General features: G+C 33.7%; 1 protein-coding gene across 1 annotated transcript; it reads left to right on the top strand.

Annotated features, from left to right (window-relative positions):
• The first annotated feature begins 4265 nt into the window (after nt 1–4265).
• LOC131868975 (replication protein A 70 kDa DNA-binding subunit A-like) lies at nt 4266–5027 on the top strand. The gene has a single exon (XM_059215712.1). The coding sequence runs from the start codon at nt 4266–4268 to the stop codon at nt 5025–5027; it is 762 nt and encodes a 253-aa protein (XP_059071695.1).
• The last annotated feature ends 6666 nt before the right edge of the window (nt 5028–11693 follow it).

The raw sequence follows: 11693 nt of genomic DNA, 5'->3' as shown, positions 1-11693 counted from the left end.
TATATATATATATAGAACACATTTAAGTACTGTTATATGTATATGTCCATACACATATGTACATATATATACATACATGTATGTGTAGGCATCTATGTGTGTATATCAATACACACATGTACGCATATATATATATATATATATATATATATATATATATATATATATATATATATATATATATATATATATATATATATATATATATATATATATATATATATATATGCATGTATGTACATATAGACATGTGCGTATGTATATGTACATAGAGTACTGTATGTTGTAGTCTGAGAATTTTTACAGTGTAAAACACATGATCTACATATATATACCATTTTATCAATTTATCTTACGGATTAAAACCCTTCATGTGCACAGAGCAATAAATACTCACAGCTAAAACAAAACCTAAGACTAAATGAAAAATTACAGAGCAAAATACTTACAATAAAACAACCTTGAAAGCAGAGGAAAGGGGAAAATAAGCAAACCATACAAAAATTGCACTACAAAACAAATAAGAGTTTAAATTAAACCCAAGCTTACCTTTCAAATTCAAACCATTCATGGCGTCAAGCTCACAAACAAACCATAGGAGCCAAATGAAACAGGTTGCTAGTTAGATCCCTAAAATCTAATTTCATTTGCTCTTGTCAAGAATGTTTTCCTATGGTCATCTCCATGCATGTGCTCTATTTCTCAAACAACGCTGCCTTTAATGATTTTGTTCCCAAGGCTGTGCATGATTGTCGACGTTCTTTATGTGTGCAGAGATTAAGAAATTGTTAGAGTATCAATATATATATATATATATATATATATATATATATATATGTATATATATATATATATGTATGCATAAGCACGTGTACGTATATATATACATCTATATATATGGTTTTATTCATTCTCTGTTTTTGTGGTTCCATTGTAAAGTTTGTAAAAAAACATAAAAAAATTGTATATATATGTGCATACACATATGTACATATATACATACATGCATGTGTAGGCATCTATACATGTATATCAATACACACATGTCTGCATATATATATGCATATATATACATATAGACATGTGCATATGTATATGTACATAGTGTACTCTATGTTGTAGTCTGAAAGTAGTCATGTCCACAAATAGTTAAATAACATAAACAAAGCAGCAACCCTGCAAGCACATGGAACAAGAAAAAAAAATAGTCTATAAATGAAAATGCAATACAAAATAAAAACGTATTTAAAAAAAATAGAACCTTACCTTGCAACTTTAAACCATTAACGGTGTCAAGCTCACAAGGAAGGCCAATAAAATAGTCACAACGAGAACCAAACCCAACAATCTATGCAAACATTTCAAGAGCGAAAATTGTAGAGTGAAATATTGGCAACAATAAAAAAACAAATTCCATTTTAAGGTTGCAAACACCCATAAAGAACGTCAACATTCGTGCACAACCTCGAGGATAAAATCATTAAAGACATCATTAAAGACAGTATGACTTGCGAAACAGAGAATAAGATTGTCACAAATTACATTTTAAGGTTGCAACTAGCCATAGAGAATGCCAACTTTCATGCACAGCCTTTACATGAAATCATTAAAGATAGCATTTCTTTGCCAACAGAGCCCACGTATGGAGATGACCACAAGACAATGTTGAATCATGAAATATTTGGTCAGGGTAACACAAATCAGATAACTGACTTTGTGCACATGAAGGCTTTTAATCTCCAAGTTAAGTAACCACTGACAAATGTTCGATATTTAGAAAATTAATATATTGTAACTGATATTTATAATTATGGTTTTCTTATAATTGTAAAATTGCATACTTACGTTGCACACTGAAAGCATTCATGTTCATACTTAAATATATATGCATGTATACATATAGATGACAACTTACACAACTTAATGTGTTGCCGTTATTATTACAAGTTTTTAGAGTTAGTTAATAGTAAATTCATTATGGTTGACAAAAAAAAATGTGATCTACTTAAATATTTTCTCTATTATTCTTGTATATTCACTTTTTGTAGTGATGCATTTCCACTTTGTCATTAAAACAAAAAACATCGACACTAACACTATGAAATTTCAACAATGGATACAAGTTTGAAAGCAACAAAGGACATCAACACTGTAATTGAAAGCATGTTGTAAGAAAGCAACAAGCTAAAGAGTAACCTCAGAAAGATAATTGCCCACTACGAACATAAATCCTCTACATCTTCTAGTGCTGTAACAACCATAGATCATATTGAAGTAGCACCTTTCCCAATACCAACTACTGAACAGTTAGTTGATCCAATGGTTATTTTCACATTGGGAGACAAAGTATTTAAATGGAGTGATAACAAGCTTGGATGGGTTGCTTGGGTTGATGCTATGTTGTTCTGATTATTCAATCTTTGGAACGTTACATTCTTTTTTTGGTTAACATTCGAAACAGACAGAGGCATCCCGTATTTTCAAAGATCTTTGATTAGATAAAGTCATATTTTGTTAATATACTCTCAAATATATAAATCATTATATCATATTCAATGTTTTCCAAGCTTATGAGCATATGACCAATTATCGCTTTCAATGCATGTTTCAATCACATTATGATCAATTCCTTACCATATGGAAAAAATAAAAAAACTGTAACAACGTTAGTCTATGGTCACTTAATTTTACACTGCTTGTGCATATATACCTTTGATGAGCTTGCATCATGTTGTGATTGCATTCTGATATAAGAACTACAATTCATCATGCTTATAATTTACTTTTAATTCTCAAAAGGTATATATGCACAATGACATCTTTAGCAGCTACCTCTGAACCCATAGAGCACTCCACTATTGATAATTTGGTAAGCTATATTATGAAAAATTTTCAATATAGAAAGCTTTTATGCTCTTCTTTTGAACAGTTCATTGGTCTTTTCCATTCCATCCTTTTCATTATCGCATGCGTACTTTTTGGATGGCATATTACAAAACTATATACATACTGTATACATAACATAGCTTGATTACATCGTTTACTAAGACATGCTTTACATTAACAAGTAAGGAAATATATGAGCTGGTTGCCATTAAAATTAAATCCTCTATACTCATATTATTTTTTTTAGACAATAAACCAAGTGTATATCCCTACCCCTTTTGCAATTCAATCTATCAATGCTGGGGATGACCTTCCTTCAGCATTGCTGCAAGTCTTGTCATTTCAGAAAATGCAGAACAACAAAGATGATACTGACAGACATAAACTAGTCTTATTTGATGGCACATACATGCAGTTGGCAATCTTGCCTTCTAAATATGCTACTCTCATACTTTCAGACATTCTAAAAATAGGGACAATAGTCCAGTTATCGAGCTATACATGCCGATACATATGGAACACAAGGTAGGAAATCAACTATGATTATTAAATACAATACGTTTCATCTTTTTTAAATTTCGTTTATGTATAATGAGCAATAATTTAAGAAGAAGTATTTTGTTTCCATAGGACTATTGTAATACTTAGTCTGGAAGTCAAACAAATTGATTGCCCGTTCTTTGGTAAACTAGAATATCTATTCAAAGAACAACAACCAGAAATTATGTCTGATGACAGACCATCAATATCTAAACGCTCTCTTCAGTTTGCAACTGAATTGCCATCCCCACAAACAACAACTTCTCCAAATATAAGCCCTATCAAAACTTTGAATCCATTCCAAAATAAATGGACTATCAAAGGGAGAGTCACTCATAAACAGCCTATTAAGGCATATAGCACAGCGACCAAAAATGGCCATGTCTTTAGCTTTGACATTGTCGATTGTGATGGTTCTGAAATTAGAATTACATGTTTTGATGAGATAGCTAAGTTACACTCTAACAGTGTGGACATAGGTTCACATTATATTATTTCAAAAGGATCTGTTAAGGAGGCAAACGCAAGGTACAACAAACTAAACAACCATCTAGAAATCACGTTGTCTGATACATCCATACTAAAACACTGCACCAATGAAGAACAACCAGATCAACAAACTCCTCCTTTCACACCCATTAGTGAATTGTTTCATCTAACAAATAACATGCTGGTTGACATAATTGGTCTTGTTCTATAGAGATATCGTTCCTATACACAGGAAAGATGGCAGTCAAATACAAAAAGGTGTGGTGAAAATTAATGATCTCTTTGGTTCAACAATTGACATCAACTTATGGGGTCCAATGGCAGAATAAAAGGGCCTGGAATTGAAAAATATGCTGACCAAGGATAGTACGCTTATCCTTGCTTTACATAATGCTTGTGTTGGCTATTTCAATGGGAAGCTTATAAACATAATAGCTGCAACAACATTACATATCAACCCAAATTTTCCAGAAGCAGAGCTTCTCACATTAAGAGGAAAGGACCCTTTGCTTGCTGTACCTTTTGTTGCACAAACTATCCACATAGATGGCAGATATACTAGAATGACAATATCTTCAATCCGTAAGGGGATGAGCATTAGACCAGAAACAATTCAGACAACATTGCTAGCTGTTCTGCGCTTTGTGAATGTCAATGACAAAAAATTCTATTATGCAGCTTGCCCACTAATAGTGAATGAAAGGCCTTGCAAGAAAAAGTGTACACATCACGCTAATGACTCTTGGTTTTTCTCTAGATGTCAAATGACTATGCAAGACTGCAATTATAGTTACCTCTTGCCTCTAAAGTTGCAAGATGCCATAGGTACTCTATGGGCCACTGCATTTGACGAGGGTGGCATTCACTTGCTACACAAAACTGCAAAACAACTCTATGCACTCCAAAACGATGGAACAACAACAGAAACACCTTCCTCAGTGATCAAGAGAGCACTGTCATGTTACTATTCATTCACACTGCTGGTTTCTACTGAGACATATAATTCAGAAACGAAGATGAAAGTCAAAGTCAATAAAGTTGCTCCTGTTGAATTCAAGGCTGAGTGCCATGCATTACTTGCAAAAATTGGCTGCCTAAGTACAAAGAGTTAAAATTATAACGCATCTTTTCTAATTATTAAACTTTCCAGTTTACAATACAATTATACTATTACTTAATTTTCATGTTTAGTACTTTTACATATACAAACAAGCATGTTTTACACGGACAAGGGTGCTTCTATAAATATCTATATGGACATTTCTTACATCTACCAATTATCTGTTTGAAAGCTTTTCCTCTTGACATTAGTTATTTTCAGTCATAGTCTTTACTTTTATATGTGTTGACAGTATGTTGTTTGTTAATAATCTAGACATATATGCACGTATATTGTTCTTTTTCTGGTCTTATACCTATCTGTTTAACAATACAATACATAACTATATATAAGTATTCATAGTTATAGTATTTTGGATATATACATGTACTTATATATGTGCATATGTTCATATACAAAACCTTGAATTTTTAAATTATGTGTATATGTATACATACATCTGTATGTATCAGAATTTACTATAGTTGTGCATACCTATATTACAATCATGCTTTTAAAATCTATATGGACATTTCTTACATCTACCAATTATCTGTTTGAAAGGTTTTCCTCTTGACATTAGTTATTTTCAGTGATAGTCTTTAATTTTAAATGTGTTGATAGTATGTTGGTTGCACATAAACTAGACATATATGCACGTATCTTGCTCTTTTTCTGGTCTTATACCTATTTGTTTAACAATACAATACATAACTATATATAAGTATTCATAGTTATAGTATTTTTGATATATACATGTACTTATATATGTGCATATGTTCATATACAAAACCTTGAATTTTTGAACTATATGTATATGTACATGTGCATATGTATACATACATCTATATGTATCAAAATTTACTATAGTTTTGCATACCTATATTACAATCATGCTTTTAAAATCGTGAAACATAAAAAAATACTATATCTATACATAGCTATATGACAATGCTACCTTTTGTAAAACCAACTTGCTAGTAGCAACATATTTACGCAGTTCAGCACTTGACAGTCAATTTATGGCTTTCGACAACCCATATATTTCAAGTAAAGTTGTAAATATAAGTTGAGCCAACAAGAGCAACAAAACAACAGAACAGATAATTACACATACAAATAATCACAACAAAAGCAGTTTACATACAGAACAAATTCTCTGAAATCACATAAGCATACATAAAGCAATTTTCAATTCTTATACATTCTTCATACATGCTTCAAAGTTAACTACCCTCAATTATGAAAATTCTGACATAGCTCTGCTCTCTTTAAAATATTAGATATCTATCTAGCCTTGCCCTCAAGAAATTGATGCTATCAAATAAAGGAGAAGCGAGACCAATAGAACTTATTATGCAAAGAGCAGAGCTGATATCTCCAAGAAATGACAACTGAAGCATCATGCACTTCATAGACCTTCTAATAACCCAGGATAGTTATTAGAAACAACAGACACTGATCTTGAGCAAATTAATCTCTTTCAAACATTTTCTACTGCTCCTGAACTTGGTATGAAGGCTGCTTCATTTCAAAATACATTGTCTAATTTCCGCAAAAAAGATTGATATGTTGGAGGTCACACAGCCATGTTTTGTTTGCAAAGAAAATATGTGGGCATGACTATTAAAAATATCAATCATGTAGTTGTGTGCATGAGATGTTATGGTGAAAAAGGCCTCCACCCCTTCTCATTATTGAACAATATGGACCCAAGTGAGCAACCTTCTATTTTAAAGTCTCTCTCTCAGGTAGAAGAAATGCTCATATCAAGAATTGCACCTGTTTTACAAGTAACACATGCAAGGGGAGGCCAATACAAATATTCTGGCCATACAATAAACTTCCCACAAGATATTTCTGATATTGCAATAACATTGCCTCGACATATTAACCAATTAGAAATTCTAATTGTCCGTAGAACAAATTCCCAAGGTTTAACTTATGACTGTTACATGAATAGATTTCACGTCATGAATGCATTGGCTTACAAAATCAAACATGATCAATACTACAAGGATGTAGTCATTGATCTAGATGCAGTGCCTCTATTGCCAGAGCAAACCACTGACATTACAGAGCTACTGCATTCAGTACATTCCCCGCAAGAAGATGTTGTTGAAGATGCCTCTACTGAACCAGCTATTGACATCGAAGAACAAATCAGGGAGAATAGTTCCTCATTTGTCCCACAACTACCATCATCAATACCAGAACTTGATGCAATAAAAAACATCCTCCATCTAGATAAAACCATCGACAACGTTATTCCTTGGCCAAAAATTAGTGCATGACCTATCAATGAGTACAATACTGAGGGCTTCCTTTCCATGGCATTCCCAACACTTTTCCCTAGTGGAATAGCTTTACCACTTCAACAAAGAGAAAACCAAGTGCATTTAGATGAATATGCTTTACACTTGATCAAATATTATGATCAAAGATTTGGGAAACATGTTTGCTTAAGATATTATATCTACAATCTCATGATGAGACATCGATCCCAACAATCAGCTTCTGTCTTCATAAAGACTAATCTGCAAGATAATCTTCCCCACAATCTATATGGCCTAAAGGAATACTTACAAAACATGCCGTCAAGTGAATTACAAAACCATATCATGCAATATGCAACGTCATTGCGTGGTACATGGGCTTTTTGGAGCAAGTGCCGACGTGACCTTACATCAATGATAGAACAGTTAGGTGCTCCTACGATGTTCTTCACCTTAAGCTCAGCTGACACAAAATGGCTAGACTTGCATAAGTTATTACCAAAGTTAAAGTCAGCTACTACACCTAACAACAGAAGATAATTTATTGAAAATTTAATCAATAATCCTCACATTACAGCTTTATACTTACACTTAAGATTTCAAATCTTTCGTGATGAAGTCATTGTGAAAGAACTAAAAAGTATTGACAACTAGTACAGATATGAATGGCAACACCGAGGCTCTGCACATATACATGGCTTTCTTTGGTTGCCACAAGCACCAAATGTTGATAACCTTAACTGGTTAGATCATGCAAATTTCCAGTCAGTAAAATGGTTCTTTGACCAGTGCATCATAGCATGGAATCCACGTTGTGAAGAGGCTCGCTTGAACAGGCAATATATGCCTATAATTTCAGATCCATGCCTTGTAGATACAGAGACCATATCCAAATCGGATCCTTGTACTGATTACACTGAGTTACTCAATGCTGTTCAATGGCATACAAAGTGTTCAAAGTATACCTATTTGAGGAAAAAGAACTCAATCCTTCAATGCTGATACAAAGCTCCTTGGCCTGAACAACCTGAATCCTCACTAATATTAGATCACAACAATACCCCATCATACAAACTAGCAAGGAATGATAGCCGCCTAAATGTACACAACCCTACAATGCTCGCCATATGGAGAGAAAATGTTGACTATCAGCTTGTTTGCTCCAAGAAAGCAGTTCTACAATATATTTCAAAGTACACATCAAAAACTGAACAAAAGTCAGAAAGTTATATTGACATCTTGAAACATATAGTTGAATCAATGAATTTAGATGATACAATCCTTTTGGCATACCAAAGGCCACTCATGGAAATAGTTGCGGATAGGGACATTAGCACACAAGAAACTTGTCACATGCTACTTAAACTCCCATTGATATCTTGTACATGCCAATTTGTAACACTGAATATCAGTAAAAGAATCTTCCAATGCATAGCTAATTGTGATGAAGAATCTCAAACCTCAATCTCTTATATCTCGAACTACATGAAGCGACCATCAAAATTAGCAAACCTGACTCTGCTTCGTTCAACCCAGCTATATACATTCTCTGAGCACCGTAAATCATGTAAATGGATGAAAAGAAGGTAGCTGCAATTGTAAATGTCTACCCACAATAAAAATCATTACCTTTAGAAGAGGACAATAGTTTTGAAAGTTTATGTTGGAGTGAATTGCTTCTTTACAAACCATTTCAAATTATTCCTCTACATATAGGCACCTCACCTGAAGAAATTATCATGAATTGGTAAGCTCTTCAAAGTACAGATTACATTTGATGGCATGTGAATGGTTTTCAAGAACACATTACCATAGAAAATGGGAAGACCTACAACCAGAATATATTTATCAATCAACTCAAGAAGGGCTCTACGAATGGGAGTTTTTGTCACAAATGGGAGCATCAAACAACTTCAATGTTGTAGCTCTTCAATTGCTTGGCAAACGTGATTTTGATCTACAGTTTGATTGGACTACTTCTATACCTGATGAACCACTACATTCACAAGCATTTAACTTTATTTTCATAGAGAAAAGCCAAGCACCCCACAATCTTGTGAACCCACATTTTAATGCACTTGCTAACTATGAGCTTACACAAAACCAAATAATTGCACTTGATATTATCAAATCTCATGCTGACCACAATCTGCGTTCTTCACCATTGCGATTAATCATTCAAGGCACTGCAGGAAATGGAAAATCATTTCTTATTGACTGCATATGCAGACATTTAAATTCAAGTACAAAACATGCACAATGCCCCTTGCTTGTACTAGCACCAACAGGTGTCTCTGCATATAATATCCAAGCAACCACAATCCATGCTGCCCTCCGTATACCCATTCATGAATACAAACCTTTAACAGACCATTCCCTATTAATGTTCCAAGAGCACTTCAAACACTTACATTACATTTTAATAGATGAAATGAGCTTTGTTGGCCCTCAATTACTCATTAATATTGATAAAAGATTGCGAGAAGATTTTCCCACCAGACAACATGAATCATTTGCAGGTATCTCAGTCATTTTGGTTGGTGATCTTGCACAACTAACACCAGTTATGGATAGGCCATTATATGCATCTCACTCAATGGCACTAGCTCTATGGCACACATTCAATACTGTTGTCACCTTGGATACTCCATTTCGTCAACAAGGCACAAGTTCTTCTCACATAAGATTCTGTGAAATATTGCTTAATATCCACAACTCAACACCATTGCAAATAGATTGGGAATCCCTCTAGTTGCGGTCAACCCATGCTTTGTCACTTGATGAAAATAATCACTTCAACCAACAGAAACATTTGTTTGCAACTAATGTAACTTCGAGTGCACACAACATTAAAATGCTAACACAATTGCACTCACCGATTGCACGTGCAACAACAATCATTGCACATCAAAGAGATATGTAGGCACAATAAGAAGAACAACTCACATTTGAAGTTCTTCGTTCTATAGAGTAGGAAATTATGCTTATTGCAAATCTATGGATATAAGTTGGCCTTGTGAATGGTGCTTTGGGACAGATCAAACAAATTGTCTACATTGTAGGTTCAAAACCACCTGATTTGCCAAAATATATTGTTGTTCGCTTCAAGCATTATACTGGACCTTCATGGGATCCACACAATGCAAAACATGTCCCGATTCCACCAATTACTAGAGGAAACATAACACAAATTCCACTAGCAATGGCATGGGGCATTACAATTCACAAATCATAGGGGTTGACACTAGACTTAGCCACAATTGCCATCGGCAAAACAGAGAAACAAGGCCTAACATTCATAGCCCTTTCAAGAGTAAAAGCAATTGAACATCTACGTATACAACCAAACTTCAGCTACCAAAGGTACTCCCGATTGAAAGGTGCAACATCAATAGTACTTCGAAAGACAAAGGAAGCTCGATTGTAGGAGCTTTCACACAGTACAAAACAAGCATACCTATAGAACAAATAGAATCAGGTATGCAAATCTAATCTTTATCGTGTTTTCATCTATTGTATATCTTCTTTTCACTGTATCACAACAAAACAATATTTCTACTTCTTAGGATCCACAACACAATGAATGACTATAGAAGTAAAGATTCCTTTTCCAAGGCCCAAGTCTGCAAGAAAAAAGGCACACATGTAGCACCTACTCCCTGTTCACAAATTTTGTTGCTTTCATGTACTATCACAAGATTCTCTCTACCATATCAGTTGTTCAATACATTTCATACTGACTAATGCTGTACTTCAACAGGTTTTACACATATAATGATTTGTCAAGCCATTTACTCATAGCAACACTATTTACAATTGGTTAGTATTATGGAATGTACCAATACAACATTCTCTCTACCATTTTTGGTAATTTAAAGGTATGTAACAATCTTCAAATTTCATGTCCTCTACTTTCACACTTGTTACTTTGTTCATGTTCTCTAACTCTTCACCAATCACAAAACTATATTTCTATTTTCCAGGATCTACAATAAAATGAATGACTGCAGAACTGGAGAGCCCTTTTGCATGCTGCAACTCTCCAAAAAAAATGGTACAAACGTAATAGCTACACCCTATTCAACAATATCATAACTTTCACATACTATTACAAGATTCTCTCTTCCATATCACTTGTTCCATACATTTTATATTAACCATTGATGTACTAATACAAGATTCTTCACAACCATTATTCTTTAACAGGTGTTAACACGTATAATAGTTTGTCATGCTATTCCCTCACTGCAACACTATTTGCAATTGGTAAGCATTATACTATGTACTAATACAACTTCTCTCTACCATTTCACTTGGTCAATATATTTAATTTTAACTAATAATGTACAGATACATGATTCTTCTTTAACTGCACCTCTTCCATTTCACATGTTAAACACTTT

This window comes from Cryptomeria japonica, unplaced genomic scaffold (assembly GCF_030272615.1).
Source record: "Cryptomeria japonica unplaced genomic scaffold, Sugi_1.0 HiC_scaffold_227, whole genome shotgun sequence".
In the NCBI taxonomy this organism is placed as follows: Eukaryota; Viridiplantae; Streptophyta; class Pinopsida; order Cupressales; family Cupressaceae; genus Cryptomeria; species Cryptomeria japonica.
Note: the sequence above shows the minus strand (reverse complement) of the source record. Positions and strands in the feature narration are given on the sequence as shown.